This window comes from Aspergillus nidulans, chromosome III, assembly GCF_000011425.1.
Source record: "Aspergillus nidulans FGSC A4 chromosome III".
In the NCBI taxonomy this organism is placed as follows: Eukaryota; Fungi; Ascomycota; class Eurotiomycetes; order Eurotiales; family Aspergillaceae; genus Aspergillus; species Aspergillus nidulans.
In genome coordinates, this window is record NC_066259.1 from 126392 (window position 1) to 146878 (window position 20487).

General features: G+C 49.6%; 7 protein-coding genes across 7 annotated transcripts, besides 1 other annotated feature; 5 read left to right on the forward strand and 2 right to left on the reverse strand.

The window, feature by feature from the left end:
- Positions 1-20487: part of a sequence feature (contig 1.85 1..34531(-1)) that runs on past the window's edge.
- ANIA_05058 (uncharacterized protein) lies at positions 1386-3602 on the forward strand (the record flags this gene model as incomplete). The annotated part of the gene is made up of 3 exons (XM_657570.1): positions 1386-1526; positions 1580-2438; positions 3109-3602. The coding sequence occupies 3 exons, from the start codon at positions 1386-1388 to the stop codon at positions 3600-3602; spliced, it is 1494 nt and encodes a 497-aa protein (XP_662662.1).
- Positions 4801-6857, forward strand: cdcA (phosphoprotein phosphatase CDC14; the record flags this gene model as incomplete). The annotated part of the gene is made up of 3 exons (XM_657569.2): positions 4801-4849; positions 4904-5423; positions 5475-6857. The coding sequence occupies 3 exons, from the start codon at positions 4801-4803 to the stop codon at positions 6691-6693; spliced, it is 1788 nt and encodes a 595-aa protein (XP_662661.1). The 3' UTR covers positions 6694-6857.
- ANIA_05056 (uncharacterized protein) lies at positions 8724-9293 on the reverse strand. The gene is made up of 3 exons (XM_657568.2): positions 9209-9293; positions 8960-9143; positions 8724-8878 (listed from the first exon to the last, which is right to left on the reverse strand). The coding sequence occupies exons 1-3, from the start codon at positions 9221-9223 to the stop codon at positions 8862-8864; spliced, it is 216 nt and encodes a 71-aa protein (XP_662660.1). The 5' UTR covers positions 9224-9293; the 3' UTR covers positions 8724-8861.
- On the forward strand, positions 9672-9984 carry ANIA_11456 (uncharacterized protein; the record flags this gene model as incomplete). Its single annotated transcript, XM_050611546.1, has 2 exons — positions 9672-9694; positions 9783-9984. 2 exons carry the CDS (start codon positions 9672-9674, stop codon positions 9982-9984), a joined length of 225 nt encoding a protein of 74 aa, XP_050467563.1.
- fpaI (putative methionine aminopeptidase, type I) lies at positions 11973-13506 on the reverse strand (the record flags this gene model as incomplete). Its single annotated transcript, XM_657567.2, has 4 exons — positions 13280-13506; positions 12807-13120; positions 12202-12748; positions 11973-12121 (listed from the first exon to the last, which is right to left on the reverse strand). The coding sequence occupies exons 1-4, from the start codon at positions 13350-13352 to the stop codon at positions 11973-11975; spliced, it is 1083 nt and encodes a 360-aa protein (XP_662659.2). The 5' UTR covers positions 13353-13506.
- ANIA_05054 (flavin-containing monooxygenase) lies at positions 15466-16506 on the forward strand (the record flags this gene model as incomplete). The annotated part of the gene is made up of 3 exons (XM_657566.1): positions 15466-16020; positions 16143-16187; positions 16252-16506. The coding sequence occupies 3 exons, from the start codon at positions 15466-15468 to the stop codon at positions 16504-16506; spliced, it is 855 nt and encodes a 284-aa protein (XP_662658.1).
- ANIA_05053 (GNAT family N-acetyltransferase) lies at positions 18213-19253 on the forward strand. The gene has a single exon (XM_050611547.1). The coding sequence runs from the start codon at positions 18257-18259 to the stop codon at positions 19151-19153; it is 897 nt and encodes a 298-aa protein (XP_050467564.1). The 5' UTR covers positions 18213-18256; the 3' UTR covers positions 19154-19253.

Consider the following 20487-nt stretch of genomic DNA (forward strand, 5'->3'; position numbering starts at 1 on the left):
GATTGATTGATACCATAAAGGTTAGACAATGCAGATTTGAGTAGAGGCTTTAATAGAGGCTCAACAAAGCTCGCAACCTGTGGGGTTGATATAACATGTCTGCGGCAGGAAAATGCAGCCCTAAGCTCCCAGTTCTCTAGATTATGTGCATTTACAGCCATCGCAAACATTCGACCACTCTCTGGTCAGTACCTTGGGGAATTTAAGTATTCATTCTTTCCTGATTTGCGTCGCTATACAACTTGACATGCTTCTATCCATAAAATTTGTTACATTTTTGCTGTCCTACTAGGCGATAGGCCCTCGGCCACCCTGTAAGCTTAAAGAATGACAGAAAGAAAGCAAGTGTGCTAGATGTCATTATGGGAGCATTGTACGCTGATAGCCGCGAATACTCAATCGGGCGTCCTCCACCAGACTTGGCGTAGACGAAACCCATAGGCTGTTTATAGAGTTGGGCGGCCATACTACCCATCACCGGATCAGCTCTGGCTAGAGGCATGTTGCTTGCTTATTCTGTTGGTCTAAGGCCTGCCTACCATCAATGCTCATGCAACTTTTTACTGTAAAGTGTAACATCAGAGGTTAATGGTAACTCCTCGGCAGTCTTGACCTCCAGAGGCACAGGCGAAGGCAGAAGAAGACAGTAGTGACTGCTGGCCGAACCAGAGCAGGGAGATGCGCGATTCATATTTTGCTAAGAATTGCTATTCTCTGCGTGCCCAGGTACAATTCATATCCAGACCTTCATCAGCGTGAATCTAACCAAACCTTAAAACATAAAAACAGCCAATGCCGCCCGGTTTCATTAAAGTGTTTAGCAAGGACTACCATTCTAGCATTCTACTCAGCTAGAATCTTGTTGCTTACGATAATACACTGCCCGACGCCCTTGGTTTAACCATGAAGTATGAACTAAGCTACTATATATCCAAACATTTATCGTACTATATATAGTAATATATATCTTACTATACATCCTACTGCATCAGTCTAACGATGAAGCCCAATGAAAAAATAAGAGAAATTTTTACTGGCATTATCCAGGATTTACTTTGACCGCTAATCTAATTCCTTTTTTTTTTTTTTGAAAGCCCAATAAAAATTGTGGTGGACATCTGCGACACAGTGCCAACGGTTGTAACTTGTAGGGTCAAGAGCTAGAGCCTTAGGCCGCTAGACACCCTTTAATACGGCGTTTGGCACTCTGAAACTCGCTATCGGTGCGCCACTCAGAGACTGGTAGATCGACAGGACACTTTCTGTTTCTATATGAATCACGTGATGATTATGGGCGCGGCCCCAAAGCAGATGGGGCCAACAAGCACGAACAAATTCGATCTCTTCGTTTCACGACTCCAGGCTGAAAAGAGAAAGATGCAACGATGCCGACTCGATTACGCCTCATATATCTGATCGCGGGTGCCCTTGTCCTGTTCGCATTCTTGCACCTTTTTCAGGGTCCCGAACTCAGCCCCACCTCTGCATTTTTGCCACGGGATACTGCCGGGAACAACACGTTAGGAGTAAGCGAAACGCTTTCCTGATTCGGTGAGTGACTAACAACCGTACAACATAGTTTCAACAAATCTTCGCCTTGTCACAACATCCCTCATGGCGGACGCGGGGCCTTGATGCCGCAGCAAACCTCACGGGCCTTCAGATCACGATCCCCCCACAGCCACCAGTGGACGATCGTCTGGTGGAAGCATTTGCAAACATCCAGGGCGACCCATGGGACACCCAGCATCCGTCGCCCGGGGCCAGCAAAGCTTGGCTCGCGCATCTGGACTTGCTCAAGCACGTCTACCAATCCGAGATTGAGACGGCCCTCATTCTGGAAGACGATGTTGACTGGGACATCGCTCTGCGGAATCAGATGATGAACATCTCAACGGCGGTGCGTAACCTGACCAGGGCCCCGGAAACGGACCGGTCGCCGTATAGTCTTGAATGGGACGTCCTCTGGCTCGGCCACTGTGGGGAACGGTGGGATGAGTCGATCGAGACGATCGTATTCAACGACACCCATGTATGCCCGCATGAGGATTACCGGGGCTTCTGGCCTGATGAGATTGCACTCCTCCCTGATCTGAAGCGGACGGTATACCGGTCAAACAGCCCAGTGTGTACGTTTGCGTACGCGGTCACGCACAAGGGCGCCAGGAGGATCCTGGAGAGTCTGGGGGCTGGACAAGGAGAGGCGTTTGATGTCCAGCTGCAGATTGAATGTCACAGTCAGCGCCTTACTTGCGTCTCGGTCGTACCGGAAGTCTTCCATCAGTACTTCCCTCCTGCCCAGTTCGGCGTGAAGAGCGATGTGGATATTGGTAATAACAAGGGCGACGGGCCTGTCGAGGAAACTTTTGAATCTGTCATGGGCTCAACAGAGAACATCCTACATAGCGCTCGGTGTCGGGCGCTATGGGGCAGTGACTGTCAGAATAAATAGGTTACAATCATGCTTTATCTATAAAAACCGTCGTATACCTCAGCCCCTCTACTTCAGCCCCTTTCGGACACCTGCAGATACCTGTCCATACCTTTGGCGTGATAGCATCTAAAGTTGGGAGAACCCTAGATTTAGGTAGGAGCCGTGGTCACGCTGGATAGGTCACACCCAGGGTAACTCATTGATTGAAAGCGAACTTCATCTATCAAGCTTTTACTGAGCCGCCCTTGGAAAATGTCATCGATCCTTGATCTACCACGGTGTGGCATAAACAGTACTGTCCACCGCAGCGGAAGGGATCATAAAAACTGTAGAGAAGAGAAATGGGCTCGACGTCTTAGGGCTCTGATGGTAGTCGAAGAGAAGGGACTGCTCTAAGGAGAAATTAGTTGATCAGCTCTGGAGAAACGCAGAAAGCAAGCATGTCGGGTTTACTCCAAAACGGTGGATTCCTCCACTTGCGAGATGTGATTGATGCAGTAGATGACAAAATGGGAGCGGGTGCAGTAACAAAGTATAAAGTCTCTTCTGTTATTTGCGTTCTTTTGCTGCTTCTCATGCCAGTTCATCGCATCACCATGCAGGGAGCGCTGCAGCCGACTAAGCCGGAGTATCTGGTGCAAAGCAAACAGTTATTGCTTTTTACTCATCTACAGCTTACTCCGTATTGGATCTACTCTGGAGTATATCAGCAATATCGAAGAGATCTGGCTATGATGTCGAGCGGCGATCTATAACAATTCGATATTGGGTTATAACGCTGCCCAAGAAGGATTCCAGTGAGATGCCCATCTTGCCCACTCGGACGACTTGTATGATGTCTTTCGAGCTCTTTCGACCCTCTAACCTGGCTTTGCTTTTCGCGAATGTCTTTTCTCGGCCTCAGCCACAGAAATTCGTCGTTCCAGCTTGCCGAAATGAGAATGCCACCGCTGTCACCCAGTACACGTCCGGCCGCGATGGCTTCGACGCTCCCAAGGTTCACCCCATCAACGCGACCACTTATGACTGGTGGTGGTTTGATGCCATCCAGCAGCCGGTTCCCACGGAGGATGGCGGGCAGTCCCAGGCTCATATCGTCATCACCTTCTACAATCTCGGCTCGGAGGTCTTGACAGAGCAGTTTCCCAAACGGCTTGCCGAGTGGTGATATAGTCTAAATTACCCTTTCCTGGCCGAACAGTACCATTGAAAATCCTATTGCCCTGTCTGCTGGAGATGCAGTCATCACCGTTGAAGGAGATGGGTCCAGAAATGGCGCAATTCTAGCGGCAAACTGCGAGCCGGCAGCTATCTAGGTGAGGCCATACGGAGATAACTCCACGTATCCTCCTACAACGTCGACCGACCCAACAACAGGGTACAGGTCCAGCGCTAGTCTTCCGCAGGGCCAGTTGGTTGTATATGCGCAATATATATATCTGGTCCTGGCAGACGGACGGTATTCCCAACAATTTACGAGGACCATAACGGGCACTCTGGATGAGGAGGATCTTCCAGTTGGAACTGGGATTTGGGACCAGATCTTCTTCAACCCGGTGGAGCGGGCGTGGCCTATGTAGTATGAATTCGACCGTTAGGACAGACTAGCCGCCGTCACTGAGACCGGCGGCAGGCCATTGCTTAACGCAGAATATGTGCAGGTTTCAGTATGTTACGCTCAAAAGGATTCGTAATATATCCTTGAAACGGCTATTGAGATTCTTGCTCTGTATCAGGTAGGTTAGCACCCGAGGTCGGGAGAGAGTAATAAATAAACAGTGGAGATAACTGGGTATTTTACTGTTGTGGTGGAGAGGGGCCTGATTACATAATTGTTATGGTGCTGCGGACAGCCTCAGGCACATTCAGGCATAGGACCCCATGTTGTCCTGTCAACGGCGGCCGCTAAACCGTAATAGGCCCACCACAACACAACAGCGGCGCCTCAGCGTGGTTGGCCCTGTCGTCGGCCTCGAGATCGTCTCGTGCGGCCGTCTTTTTCTGCTTCATCATTATTTCTACTCCTCTTCTCCCCTCCTCCCCAACTCTATTCGATCTCTCTGTATCCCGCTTATTTTGTATTTTCTTCTCTCGGGACATCGCCGTTCCTATCATTACCATTCCTCGCACCACCGCTTCCCTCTTGAATACCGCATCTGCATTGTGTTTTGGGGTCAACCCAACGATGATTGTTTAGGTCACTGTTTTGCCACATCTTCCACCGACCAGGAGCACTCTACAGCTCCAGATTAAAACAGAATCGGGTATCGAGACCTCTTAGCACATCTGCCGCCCTCTACCATTCGATCTTACCGTCTATATTCGTTCCGCAATATTGTTTAAGTGGCGGATCACCTTACGTCGACATGGCCGGATCTACTGCTGGCTACGGCCAGATTATCGAATACATTCAAGGTTTGTGCCATCTATCGCAAACGAGGTCTATTGGCCCCTCTAACTCGGTGCCAGATAAACTGTACCTCGCCTCCTACGACCACACTCCCGACGCCAAAACTCCTTTCCCATACCCGGCCGAGCAACCGAAATCCCCCAGCAAGCGCCGAGCGCAAGCCTCTCCGAGCAAGAAGCGCAGTCCCGTTTATTTCACGGTCGATGATACCCTTCTGTATAACTCGTTTCATGCGGATTTTGGGCCCCTCCACATCGGTCATCTGTACCGCTTTGCCGTCCACTTCCATGACCTCCTTGCCGCGAACAATGACCGCGCCATTGTTTTCTACTCACGGACTGACGCTCGCAGCCGTGCTAATGCGGCTTGTCTTGTCGCTTGTTACATGGTCCTGATCCAATCGTGGCCGCCGCATCTTGCGCTCGCTCCGATTGCGCAGGCGGACCCTCCGTACATGCCTTTCCGAGATGCCGGATACAGTCAAGCAGACTTTATTCTCAACATCCAGGATGTTGTATATGGTGTTTGGAAGGCCAAGGAGCAGGGAGTGTGCGGCTTGAGAGATTTCAGTCTTGAAGAGTATGTTGGCATTGATCACACCAAATTGTTTGAATGCTCATGATTGCCTAGGTACGAGAAGTTTGAACGAGTCGACATGGGAGACTTCAACTGGATCAGCCCTCATTTCCTCGCTTTTGCCTCCCCACAGCACCAGCCGGTTGCGCCAATCCCTCGGGATAGCCCCGAGTACGCCGCCCTGCCTTCCACAGTGTCCGAAGTTAGATCCTCTCGACTGCCTCTTCCTTTTAAGAATGTCTTGGAACATTTCGCAACCCGCGGTGTTGGACTGGTTGTACGACTGAACTCTGAACTTTACTCGCCCTCATATTTCACTGCGCTTGGCATTTCTCATATTGATATGATCTTCGAGGACGGTACCTGCCCTCCCCTGCCGCTGGTGAAGAAATTCATCAGGATGGCTCACGAGATGATCAATGTCAAGCACAAAGCTATTGCTGTGCACTGTAAGGCCGGGCTCGGACGAACAGGGTGCCTGATCGGTGCTTACCTGATTTACCGATATGGATTCACTGCAAATGAGGTTATTGCTTTTATGCGCTTCATGCGTCCTGGAATGGTCGTTGGCCCCCAGCAGCACTGGCTCCACCTTAACCAGGGATCGTTCCGCGAGTGGTGGTTTGAGGACTGTATGAAGGAGAAGCTCGCCCAGATGCAGCCGAACCCGGTCACCCCTGGCCGATCTCCCGCCAAACACCGCGCCGCTGCAGTGACTACCCCTCCGCAGAATGGCCACTCGAAGCGATCTGCACTCGGAGAGATTGACAACAACGAAGCTACTCCAATTTACGATGATAACCTACCGGCTCCAACTCCAGGGCAGCCTCGGAAGTCGCACAGGAAAGACTCTCGACACCACCCCTACTCTCGGACCGCATCCGGAAGCCTCGTTGTGGATAAGGATACGAGGAAGACCAGGCGAAGCACTGATAGTAGTGAGAGTGAAGAGGAGACACAACTGCGGATGCTCGCCAAGCAGCGTTCATCAAAATCACCAGCTGCATCACCGGGCCAGCGCTCCATCAGCTACTCGGCCACGGTCACGGCTAGCTACACTCTGAACGACGATATTCATGAGGATAGGGAAAATTGGGGCGGTGCTGCACAACCACCCAAAACACCAGTAACTAGCAAAACCTCCGGCGCTGTTTCCGTTAGCAAGGTTCGGTCTAGTTCCCGCCGAGTGACTGGCGAGTCCAAGGGCGTTCGCAAGCCCAGTGGCCGGATCGGCAGTACAGGAAGTCCTGTCCGTGTAAAGGCCCAAGCATGATCTGAATTTTCACCGAGTGCTGAGCACTTTTTTCTTTGGGTACTTCGATACTCTGCCATCTTCTTGTTACCTACTCTTTTAAAACCATTAGCCCGTCAGATGTCATGTCTCGTTCTTTGCCCTATCACGCTATTGTCCGTGTGTGAGGATGACATTGCATTGCATACTCTTTGGCCCAAAGTTACTTATTACTATATAGCCTAGTTGTGCTGCTTTCGTGCTGCTTCGATATGCTTCGCTTTTTGCTTACTCTAGCTTCTCTTGTCTGGGCGTTCTTGCGACTTGGTGGTTTGGTTGGGCACAGGCGTCTGGTTATTGTCGATGTTTATTAGGGCCTTTAGTTGAACAGCGGTTACACTTGCATCAGCATCTACCTTCTTCCATCGAGCCTACGTAATGTGGTTTCCACTTTTGCTATAAAGCCTTGATAACAATTGATAGCAGATAATTTATCCTCATCTGGTTTCAGGCAAGATCTCAGGATGACTGATCCGATTGATCAAAGATTCTGTCCGTTAGAAAGAGAATGGACCAGCTTTTCCCCTGCAACTGCTTGCACTGTGTACGATACACTGCTAAGGCTGGAGGCATCTCGTCCCGATTGGGTTAGACCGGTGTCAGCCGAACACAGCTGGACTCACCGTCGACACGAGACCATTTCCTGCTGTCGGCTTTCGAGGTGGTTGCTAGCGTCGATTTTGATCATGTGATTGATATCGGTAATGAGCGACTGCATTGAAGGTCTTGAGGGTCCTAATCTTCTAACTACAATCTGTATAGGCTATTTATGCCTTTTCAAAGGCTTCAAAAAGAATGTTCTCGATATCAGTAGATAATTCAGTTAGTATATAGATAGTTGCAATCCGCCTATGGCGGTGTGATTGCCTCGTATGATTGGACGAGCGAGGTGCTGGATGTTGATTAGTAAGAGGAGGTCTTCTCTGGTCGACACCAGCCAGTGGTTTATCCTGTACACTTGGTACACACAAAGAGCGTTACATGACACTTCTATGTTACTAATGATGTCAATAGGATTGTCAACCCGCACTGCAACCTGCAGCAGGCCACCATACCACACCACAGCAGTGCATTGAGGGTTTGCAAATTAGCAGTCCGCGCGGGTTGCGGGGTTCTAATAGGGGAATACATGCAGGTTTGCGGGCACTGCGCGGGTAGAAAAATAAATAAAAATACATATATATTCACAAAAGTGCATAAAATACTATAAAGATGTATAATATTGTGAAAACTATGAAAATTATGTATTTTTATGTATTTTTTAAACCTGCGCGGTAGAACCCGCAAACCCGCGCGGGCAGATTTCAAACCCTGCAGGTTGTACCCAACCCGCAGCAAGTGCACCCCTAGATGTCAATCAATATTGGTTTACAGGAGCTGAGACTCCATTTAATATTCTGCCCTACGGCAGATTACCTGGGTCTCGAACCGGGCCACCATTCCTGCGAGCCAGGATCATGGATAGGGGATAATGGCAGCAAGTCATATCTTAGAGAACCTGTATTCCAAGTATGTATCATGTCCCATAATTATAATCTACCGAGCTGGGTTTTTGCGCCTGGTCCAGTCCCGATAGTACCAATCGGCGATTTCAGGCGTCCTACCATAACAGACTGCCGAACAGTAAGTGGAAGCCCGTTCAGCGCCAACACCATCATTCAAATGCAGTGTCTAGTCCTTGGTAGGAAAACTCCAAGAGATTTTGAAAGAAGTTGCCGATGATAGAAGGCTTCCAATTAAGAGTTCTATCTACGGGAGCGCTTGGTTTGCTAAAGGGACATGTTTTCCTGGGGGAAGGTCGTCAAGGCGGAAATCTTGGCGAGCTTGTCTTTAGGCCTGCGTAGGAGATGAAGTTGATAGGAGGATGGAGTTGCTCCCGGCTATTTTCCAGGGCTCAGATACCGAGTCCTAGAGAGTTATGTACGAACCCTTGAAGCAAAAATGAAGTGGAGATTTATAGGTAAGATTGTGCTTTAATTTACTGCTTTTACGGATGTACTTGTTGGAGGGAATAACAATGGTGGAACAGGATAAAATGAGAATGTCATTATTCATCAAAGTACATAGCGTGGTGGCGATTAAGCAATCCAGCCCTGACTAGAGCTGATTGACTTGCTTGTGTTTATCTTTCCTTCACTCGTTGGGTATATTTAGTGCTTGGCGGCTTCTATATATATCATACAACATTAGCAAACCATCCATGACCGAATGCCCGTCGTTATCGGGACCAGGTAAACGCAATACGTACCCTTGTAAACATCTGCCTGAGTCTCATGAACCTTCTCATCCTTCTTGTCAAAGAGAGCGTCCTTGGCAGCAGTGGCGCGCGTAGTCAGGTCGGCGTTATTGTCCTTGGCGACGTCTTTGTTCACCTCCTTCGAGGCTGTCGCGCCGGCGCCCTGGATGGACTCGGTGACGTAGTTGACAGTGTTCTAGCGACAACTGTTAGGAATGGGAACAAAGAAGATAAAGAGAGTTTAGTGTGGTACATGCTTACCTTGATAGTCTCCATTGTGGTGCTTATTCGGGTTAAACTCGATGGTAAGTTGTTAGAATATTTGTAGGATCTGTGTGATTTTCCGAGTTGATAGTAAAACGAAATTATTTGCGAAGGACAAGAAGGATTCTTATATCCTTATTGAGAGCTAGCATCGTCATCGTCGATTTTCAGGGTCTGATGTTGCTCAGGGGTCCGACTTTTGGTCATGACGTCACCTATGAACGGGGTTGACGGCACAGATCGCGATTCGGCTAGGTGTAGGTCCACAAGGTCCAGGCCACATCCAATGGCGCAGCATGAATGGGAGAGGTTCCTGGATTCCAGTCATAGCCTAATTTTCAGCCGCTGACGCAGTGCTTGACCCTACGTCATCGCCTACTACGAAGTTGCTTGCTTCACGCCTAAGGCAGCCATAAATGAAATCTAACCCTGAGAAAGCTGCATTGAAGAGCACGACAAAATGATTCCAGTTGCCAGTGCCAGGTACGTGTGAGTGTTTACCTGCAATATGAACGACAGGTCGGGCTGCGACTATTTGGTTAACAAAAATAAATATGAGGAGTATCTCCAGTACAGGGCTAGCCAGCGCGGGATTGATTAAGCAGATTCTTGAGCAGGAGGAGGACGGGACAGGAAAGAAACCACATATCATGCTGGACCAGGATTGTATTGAGCGTGGTTACGGATCCCATGCTGTGTGGCTTGACCGAGAACTTACTTTGGATCATGTTGGCTTCCAGCCGGAAGAGCTGGCAACAGTGCCTTGTCGTTAATTGGGCATGTTCTGCTTCACGCATCTGTGGCAGACCAGAATATGCGGCTAAGTTTATCGTATAAAGCCTTGGATCTTGCGGAGCTTTACGAGGAGGTCCCATACGTTTAAACCAAGGGAGAGCGGAATGTGGTTAAGTTACAGCCAAGGACGGTCCCATTGCGCCGGGGTAGGGGAGAGGCTACTAAGTCATATAGCACTAAACCTGAAGTTAGAAAGCCTAGACAGCAATGGATTAACAACTCACCTTTTTAGCACATGTCTCGCATTTGGCACCGGGTTTTCATCATTATGTTACGCGTTTGTTATTGATTTGTCTTGTAAGCTCCATACGATCGCGGCTCCAGCTTAGGTCTAGCGTGCCATGTAAGTTGAATTTCCAAGCCCTCCTCATGTACGTAGAGTATGAAAAGACACCAGCTTATACGGAATACAGAGGTGGCCCGCTTGCTTGCATGGCCCATTCGCTTACGGGATACGTTATACTACATCACGATGAGTCAACACCACATTTTGCCACACTTTTGCCTGGAGAGCATTCAGCATTATTCTAGTAAATAGACCTCTCCCTGAGCCTGAACCAAGCATACTTCACAAGTACGGCGGAAATAATAGTGCGCATGTCTTCGATAACTGGTGGTCGACGGAAGCTGGGTCCCCAATCACTAGCCGAGCGATTACGCCTCACATCGGCTTGAGAAGGAAGATTGCGACAAGCAAAGCCATCCCGCCAAATAAGCCAGAAAGTGCTGGACAGCCCATGCCAGGGTTTGATATCCGGGTCGTGGACGACCATGGGGAAGAGTTACCAGCGGGGTCGATGGTAATATTGTACTGGGCCTTCCTCTTGGGCCGACGGCGTCCAACACGCTATGGTTGGATGAGGAGCGGTTTTACAGAAGCTATTTGAAGAGATACCAGTCCAGGTTCCTGGATACTAGTGATGCAAGATGGGTTGATCACGAAGGCTATATTCATGTGATGAGTCGGAATGATGATGTGCTGAACGTCACGTATCGACTGTCCAGTGGTCAGTTCTGTCCTCATTGGACACTGGTTTCGATAACTGATTCTCGCAACTTATATGATCCATCGAGGAAGCCATCGCCTCCCATCCTCAGGTCGTAGAAGCATGTGTAGTGGCTATTCCAGATGAGCTCAAAGGCAAGCGCCCGTTTGCATTCATCTCCCTCTCCATGCCGTATCGTCCAGACTCTGCCATACCAGCAGAAACTGTCGCGCGAGAGGTGCAGTCGCTCGTCAGGAGCCGGGTTGGGGCATTTGCGTCCTTGGAAGGTATAGTACAGGGCAAACGCATGATACCGAAAACGAGGTCCGGCATGATTTTACGGCGTGTGCTTGGGAGTTGGTAGAGTATGGGGTTTACGGAGATCTGGATCGGGAAGTTGATGTCCCAAGCACCGTGGAGGATGCCATGGCAGTGCAAATCGCGAGAGCCAAGGTCCAGGAGTACTTTCACAAAAACAAGGGTAAGCACAAGGCGATCGAGGCAAGGGAGAAGGCATAATTGTGAATATCCGCGTCGTGCAGAGCTAGTAGCAAGATTAATAGTACTCTTTCATCGCGGGCTAGGTGTCTCTTAACCCTTTGGCAGTTTGGCAGAGCAGTTTCATTGCATACAAGAAGTAGGATAAGACGAGAAGAAAATGCTCGACGATTACATCTGGTAGTGTTGGAGCCTGAGGTGTGCCGTACCAGAGTTTATACACCGGGTTTGAAATCTTTAAGGCAATCAAAGCTCGATAGAGCCCATTTTGCACCGCCGACCGCGCCCCCAATGACTTGAAGCTGTCTATTGCATGTTTGTTGCTGGGACTGGGTAGTGAATGGGGAGTTATATAAGGTCCTTGGTTAATTATGTGGTTCAGGTCCAGAAGCATGAGCTTCAAAATCTGCAGACAATGGAAATCCTTATCACCTGGGTATCCCCTCTGTGACCGGCTAATCTACTCAAGCGCCGCTCATTCTTCAGCTTTCGTTAATAGCAGCTCCGTTCGCATCTCTGTTCGCATCTCCGTTCGCAACTCCGTCAGCAACTCCATTTACAACCTCCGGTATGGGGATTGGGCCTCCCGGAGAGTTCTCCTGTCTGGCCGTCAAGACTTCGACGCCTGTTTCTGTGACAAGCAGAGTATGCTCTGTCGATATTCATGTTAGTATAGAAGCCTGGATCAGCCTGCTGGAAAGGTGTACTCACCGAACTGTGCTGTCCGCTTGCCATCCATCGTGACATTCGTCCAATCATCCGGCCAGTACTTCTCTCGGTTGGCACCCAGGGTGAGAATAGGCTCAATTGTGAAGGTCATCCCAGGTTTACATGTTCCCACAGCCTTGTTCTTTGCATAGTGCGGTATCCAAGGAGGAGGATGGAATTCCGAGTTGATACCGTGACCGCCCCATGTCTTGATGACGGCAAGGCCCCTTGAGGCTGCGTGCTTTTCGATAATCCTGCCAAACTCTCGAATCGGCACACCTGGCTTGACGATCTCAATCGCCATGTCCAAGGCCTGTCTCGTCGTTTCAATGAGTTTGACCGCGTCCGGATCCGCTTTTGCCTTATCCCCGACGTAGTAGGTCTCGTTCAAATCGGCATGGTATCCGCCGTGGTACAGAGAAACATCGAGGTTAAGAATATCGCCATCGAGCAGGACCCGCTGATCCGGAATGCCGTGGCATACTACCTCATTTACCGATGTGCATATTGACTTGGGAAAGTGGTTGTAGTTGAGCGGAGAAGGATATGACTGCTTCCTGTTTCAGTACACCTCCTTACAAAGTTCGCCTAGAGTGGCCTTGACTCACCCCTCGCTCAATGCAAGCGTTGTGGCAGATCTCGTCCAAGTAGTCTGTAGTAACGCCGGGCTTCACTGCTGCAGCCGTTATGTCGAGGACTTCTCTCGCCAGCCGGCACACCTTGCGCATAGCCTGCTGGCCCTTAGCATCCAAGAGGTCCCATTTTGACCTGCTTAAGCGCATTTCCCGCCTTGGGATGCCAGTCTCCGCCCAATCGGGATGGGTGATTATTTTGGGGACAGGCCGTCGCGGCGAGAGTGGGTAGACTGGTCTAACAGAGCCAGTAAATTGGTAAGTCGGAAAAGGGTTGAACAGTCCTCGATCTGTATCGTGATCAGTAAACAACTGGCTAAGTCGCCGCTACCTTCCAGCCGAAAGAGGTAGTTACCATTTCGTGGTTTGTGCATCGTAGCCTTGTGCGTGGTCTGGACACAATCAAACTTCGGTGCTCAGCGATCAGAATCGGCGCGGATGCGACCTACCCAATTCTTCTTGAAGCAGTCTTGGGAGCAGAAGTAACTGCCTTTGATATCCAGCTTCAGACATGTTGGGCATTGTAAGGTCCCAGCTTCATTATCGCAATCGATCCCACAGCATTTTCTTGTGGGATTGGACATCCCGCGGCGTTAAAAAATTGTAAGCAACAAAGACAATGTTGATAAGGAAAGTTAGAAGAGTTTTGGCAAAAGAGTGGTATTTCCGCCAGCACTACACGACGACAGTGTAGGAGAGTTTTTCTGGTGCGTAAGGAATGGTGAAATATGTGTTCAGGCGACAGCTTACACCTTCCTAAGGAGGCCCACAGCGAGGGTCCGATCTGTTTGCACGTGACTATCCGACCAATGTTCTGAGACGCCGATTGCCCAGGTCCGCGCCGTCTCAGCAAATACGCAACCCCACCCTCCCTTTGGCGGGGTTGACCGTGGTTACACTGGCCAGCCTCCATTGAATTGGAAATCTCACTTATCATCGGATGGCCTGCCTGCTAAAGACAACTATGGACAGGAAGCAGTAGCGAAACAGATCTATAGAACGATATCTTAGATCGCAATGTTATCGAATAGTCAAATCCCATGCTATGTGTGAAAATTAGTCCTGAAGATCCTTTTACATCTTCGATACAGGGCACTACCTTGGTAAATAAGGGTTGGATAGTGACGGGCACTATTCCATATTTTTGCAGTGAGTGCGGCCGAAGGGGGCGGGAGCCAGAAGGCCTTGTTGTGTAACAAGGGTACCCCTTCCACTCCAGCCTAGTGGGTCCTACTGTCCCTCGAGTAGGACATGTGCTGATTGGCTAAATTGAGGCAATAGGATCTCCTAGCCGCCGCGCCCCACGGTAACTTTCGGGATCGCGCTTCTAGCGCCGGGCGGGTTGTGTATTTTACCGGGTATTGTTGACGTTTTTACCAATCGGTTTAGTGCAAATTTTACTCCGAGTAATGCGATGATTCCGGGGAGATCGTTCGATACACGATTGGAAACAAGACAGAGAACAATACCGAGTACATACATGTATCAAGAATCTACCCAATGGGGTGCCATCTACCAGGAGGACTAACCGGACTCGGAAACTCTGGCTTCAAGAAAGACCCTCGGTCACAGTGATCAGGGTAGCGACCAATATGCAAAGAAAGGCGGGGACATCTACGAGCAGCGTTTGGGCGGGTGTCTAGGCAGCCACTCCTTGAGTGAGGTCTCAATTGGACACCAGGTGATTTGGAATCTCCAATGCGGGCAAGGATAGCGAACATGGTTGGCCCCAGCCAAAGTGAGCGATACTGAACAGTGCGCCGGCAAAGTATAGGTTGTGAGCATCCCCGCTCTGGCGGCTAAGCCCATTGATCACGTAGATAACGGTGGCTGGGGGGTAGGTCAAGCCGATGTCCTAGAGCCCAGGACGCATGAACGCGGGCAGGTGTCGCGGGAGAATCGTGCCACTAGGGTGGGCTGGGTCGTTGCGTAGGGACGGGTGCAAGAAAGCCCCAAGCGAGATGTCCTGCGACCAGCTGAACATCAGAGACGCCGATGATAGGACCAGTGGCGTGACACGAAGGAGGGCCAGTCCCAGCTGGACGGCGTCATTGCTTGGGCCAAATAACGAGGGCATTAGAGGACTGTGGCGCGTGTCCAAGGATATGCTACAGCGCAGAAACCAAGCTCGGCGAGATCCTTGGCCGAGATATTCTCTGTTTTACCACCTTCAATGATATTGGCAAAAGTAGGAATGCCAACGTCCTGGACACGCCGCCGCATTGACTCCCTATCCGGCAGGGCCTCGACAAAGACCGCGTCGACACCGATGCGCTTGAACTCCTTGGCACGGGTTAGAGCTTCGTCCCAGCCGTGGTTCAACAAAATACCGAAGGAGCTTTCGGAGGCTATACGGGTGCGCTCGGCCATACCTGTCCCTGGCGGCATCGAGGAGAAGGGATTTCCTTTCTGTTCGGAAACGGTCTTCGATATGGGGTATGGGTTCGTCTGGCCGACACCGAGAGCCATTCAATCCAAACAGAAGAAATGTAGCAAGATACCAAGACTAATTATCATGTAACTTCAAAGCCCATTCAAGAGTCATCCCTTCTGCATTCAGTCACTTAGGGTACCATATTTTGTATTTGTGGCTTGAGCTCATGTCTGGCGCCAGAACAAGGATCTAGTACAGAAAATGGCTATAACAATTCCTGACTATGATGCCATCGTGATTGGCGGGGGCTTCAGTGGTATCAGAATGCTCTGGAAGTTCCAGCGACTGGGTTTGACAGCCAGATGCTTCGACGCCGGGTCAGAAATAGGAGGTACCTGGTGGTGTAATCGCTATCCTGGATGTCGCACTGATAGAGAGGCATGGGTATACGCCCTAAGGTTTCTGCCAGAGCTGCTGGAAGAATGGGACTTTACAGAGCGCTATCCCAGCCAGGAGGAAATCCAGTGGTACCTGAGACTTGTCGTTGACCGATACGACCTACGCAGGAACATTAAATTTAGGGCCATCGTCGTATCAGCGCATTACGGCGATTGTGACAATCTCTGGTCAATCAGGACGAAGGATGGGAGTATGGCCACCTCGCGATACTTCCTCCCTGCTACGGGCATTACGTCTACTCCCAAGGAGCCATCGTTCCCTGGGCTGCGGCGTTCAAAGGGGAGATGCACTCAACGTCGACCTGGCCAGAGCATGAGGTCAACTCTGAAAACTTTAGAATCGGCGTGGTCGGCACAGGTTCGTCAGGAATCCATGTCATCACGAAGCTTGGCCCCGATGCTGGGCAGCTGACAATTTTCCAACGAACGCTAAATTATGATATTCCAGCACAAAATTATCCTCTTGACGAGCAAAAACAGGAGGAAGTCAAGAAGAATTTTGGCGTGACATCGGATATTGCCAAGGTAAATTTGGCGGGCCACGCCGTGAAGCATTCGGGGAGAACTGTCTCCAGTGTTCGCGATTCAGAAGAGATCCGACATGTCTTCGAAGATGGTTGGGCGCGGTTGTTACAATTTCCAACTCGGCACATTTGATGATTCGTTCATGGATCCAGACGCCAATGCTGCCACTGCGAACTTCATTCGTCACAAAATCCGTTCCATCGTGCGCGAGCCCGAAACCGCCGAAGCTCTCTGCCAGGCCTATCTCTTTGGGGCGAGACGTCCTCCCTGTGCAGATAGATACTACGAGACGTTTAATCGTTGTCACGTTTATTGCTAGTACTTCATGGTTAAGTGAGCCTTACAACGGCTAGATTGTACTCGGCATGGCTATCACCCCACCAGAGCTGCTTGAGAAGCTAAAAAACGGTCGCAAGTGCGTAACCAGTCGGAAGTGCGATGATAATCGAGTCCACTATTCACAGACCCGTCGCGCAGCAACACGAGCGAATCCTTGATCCCTGCTTTGACGCACAGGGGTGCCATTGGAGCTGACCTCTGCTCCTACCCTGACCACAGCAGACGGGCCTGCGAAGGAGACAGAAGACCTGGCTGACTATGGGCTGACAATCGCCCACTCAGTCGTCGCTAGCGAGGACGGCGCTACCAAGAGAAGAGAACAAAAAGAGGCAGCAAGTGCATGCTGGCCACGCAATGTCCGAGTGGATATTGGCATTCATGTAAGCGGCCGGATTATCAACAGTGCCTTAACCATGGCGTTCTATTTGACGTATCAGAACTTGCTCGCAGCTGCCAGGATGCAATGAAGATTCGCATCTTATGCATACAGAAGATCGTCGCTCCTTGACTACTGTACCAAGGACAATCTTATGATCAAGTCGAATAACATGACTTAGCTAGGAGGAGAATATGTCTGTGTAGAAGAAACATTGGAGCACCGGGAGTGGATGAAATGTGTGAAGAGGCGAAGTCTTGCACCAAGCCCTGCACGGTGATGCGAGCAGAAAAAGATTGACGCTGTCTTCCTCCAGATCTGACTTGACAGCTATCAAGAAGGATCTAAGCATTGCTTGTTCTACCGGCGCCATCTGGGCAGGATCGAGCAACGGAAATATCCCTTTGTGTATGTATTTCAGCAGCATTTGCTCGGAGGGTCTTGACTAACAGGAGACAGCTGAACTCCTAGTCGAATCGGAATGTTGCAGGATATCCCCCACCAAATAGGAGGAAAGCGACTTACACGGCGTAGGTCGAACACGTAGATCGGATTGACCTAACCTGAAGCAGGGCTACTGTTTATATATAGGACCATTCTTCTCCTCCCCAAAGTTTAGGAATTCGTCCGTCGGAGAAACTACGTATTCAGAGTGCGTTTTCCTTTTAAAGGGCACATGCACGGTTGTGGAAAGGGCATATGGTTCGTAAATAGTGTGTTTTATCTCAGAAGTTCATATATACCACGTAGGGAGGGACGATAACGAAATAAGGATGTCCTCCGTTCCGGTAACAGCATGAATTATATATCTGGATGATAAGGACATGCAATTACTTGGACCTGTAGATGATAAGGCTGCTCTATGGCGTTAGGTTCGGCAGAGGATCCATTATCACATTACTGGAAGGTCTGCATTGAGCGGGACTAACTGAATCATGGTGCTCCACACTAGCTAGAAGTCCTCGCTGGTCTAGATCGGAACCTGGGACGACGGTGGGAGCGCAGTGGCTCAATCCCAAGGTTACCGTCGGGCAGCTAGGTGCCATTATGCGGTCCAAGAAGGATTGCCGTGTTAGGAATTAACAAGAGAATCCAAGACGGCTTCAATTGGCAGTATCTTCCCAATTGGTTCAGATCCAATTCTTATCTTCTCCCATTGACTTGACAATAACGATGCCAAGCACTTCAGCCACTTCGATGTTTCCTCTCAGTGAGTCATGGTGGGTCGAATACGACATGCCAAGGGCCAGCCCAGGTATACTATTTAAGCTCCTATTGAAGTCCCAGAAAGTTCTAAAGAGCATGGGAATCACGGCCAAAGTCCGATCTTACCGAGAATCTTGACATTCCCACTATGCCACACCCCACGTCACAGGGGAGGGCAGTCACCCCAGCAGAAGCACGCCTTATTGAACGCGCCGAAACAGCCTTCATAACCGCTCAGATTGATGCTGGCCGGCAAGTTTACCCAGAAGATGGCTTTCAAGCTGAATCTATTGGTGGCGGCGTCGCTGCAGTAACAAAAGCATCATTTGGCCGGAAACTGAACCATGTTGCCGGAATTGGGATGGAGCGCCCTGTCACAGATAAGGATATTGAGGATATTGAACGGCTTTTTAAGGCCATTGGTGTTCAGCCAGAAATCAATCTCTGTCCCTTTGCCCATAACAGCGCAATGGAGGCGTTAAAGAAGAGGGGGTATATGATCTGTGCGGAAATGAATGTTTATGCTCTGTCCTTGCAGGATTATGAGGCTGAGGATGGATCACATCATAAAGATGGGGAGTGCAAACAGACGAAAGGCAACGATATCGACATCACACCAGTCTCAAAAGAAGATTACGCCCTCTTCATCCGGTCTTCCACCACAGGTTTCGCCTCCACAGGGTCTCCCAGCCCTGACCTCTTCCGCGCACTCGCAACAATTGCGACCCTCCGCCCTGACACGCGTCTTTACGTTGCTAAGATCGATGGAAAAATCGCCGGGACAGCAGGACTAGCACTCATCACCACATCTCTTGGCAAAGTTGCGGAGCTGTATATCGACAGCACGCTTCCAGAGTTCAGGGGGAGGGGCGTTCAAGTGGCATTATTGAAAGCTAGACTTGCTGAGGCGAAGAGAGATGGGTACGATATTGCTGCTGTGACAACGTGGCCTGGTGGTGTGAGTGCGAGGAATATGGAAAGGGTAGGGTTTAAGCTGGCGTATAGGAAGGATGTTTACACTCCTGGTTCTCCTGGTTGTGGTTAGGCCATATAATATATTCGCTCGTATATTATAGATTATAGATCGTAAATTCCATGTATCCTGACATACCGCATAGAGTGTGTATTTGCTTATTTCTCAAAGTTGGCCGACAGTAGTTAATTTGTTCTGTTGTAGTAAAGCACGTGAAAAAGCTGTTGAATTAAGCCATTTTGTATTCTTCATGACTATCCTTGATTTGTTCAATGTATCCCTGGTTATAGATTCGGACTTTTTAATGTGTAAGCCAGTCAAGATGAAGCTGTAGGTCTTAGGCACTCCGGCCATGAACACTTTAAAGTACTGGCAGTTCTGCATCCGCGCGGTGATAACTTGTTCTTCCTGGGTAGTTGAATATATCACACTATGCAGTCAATTTCATAATGATGTCATTCGCTGCGCGAACATTTGTCGGCTAGGCTGGTCCTACTCTTGTGCATCTGGCTGTTATTATCCCTGGGGCAATGTCGCAGCTGTATATAGACGTACTAGGCAAGTACTAAGAGGCAGCGTGAGGGCTATATAACCGAATTGCGAGGTGCCGAACACTTTCAAGTGTGAATTGAAGAAAATATAATGAAAAATCTGAATCTTACTGTCTGATCAAACGTCCAACACCCAGAAAGAGAACTATACCCAGTTTGATTTGCTGTATATCGTAAAAGAACTAGTACATACAACCATAAGGTGTGGCAAACAGGGCTTCCCGTCCGCTCAGCCGTACTTAAGCCACACTGATAAACGTGGCCTGAAGTCAAGTGAGCCCCGAAGGTGTCGCCCTTTTTATGGGTGACAAAGGTTATAGCAGCGTGGGCTAGAATTGGGTGGGAGTTTGTCATTCTAGTCTCCGTTGGGTCTGCAAACCAGCAGAGGGTTGCTTCATGAATACATTTGGCCGTGCCATGGTATGTGACATTCTCTATTATCGCGCGTTGGCGAGTGATAGCTTTATCCGTTCTATACAACCCAGCGGATCTAACCCCATGAACAAACGCGCCTATACAGGCCAGGTATACAAGTACTGTATCCCATCTCCCGCAGGTTGTAGTAATCGGTTCGCTTTTGGAAGGATTGAACTCCAATATGACCTAACCTAGCTTTCGGCATATTTTGAATTTTTATTTTCCTTGATTTCTCCCCAAACCCAGCCTGTCTCAACTGATTAAGTACGGAGTACTCGTGAAACAGCGATGGCCTAAGGAAACAAATCTTGCATCATGCCTTCACCCCGGCGTCTCTTTTCGTCAACCATCCCAGCTCTCAACATTCTTCACTGAACCCCTCAATCCCTGGGACTTACATCGTCATTTCTTTTGCATTGCGTTGTCTCATACAATATG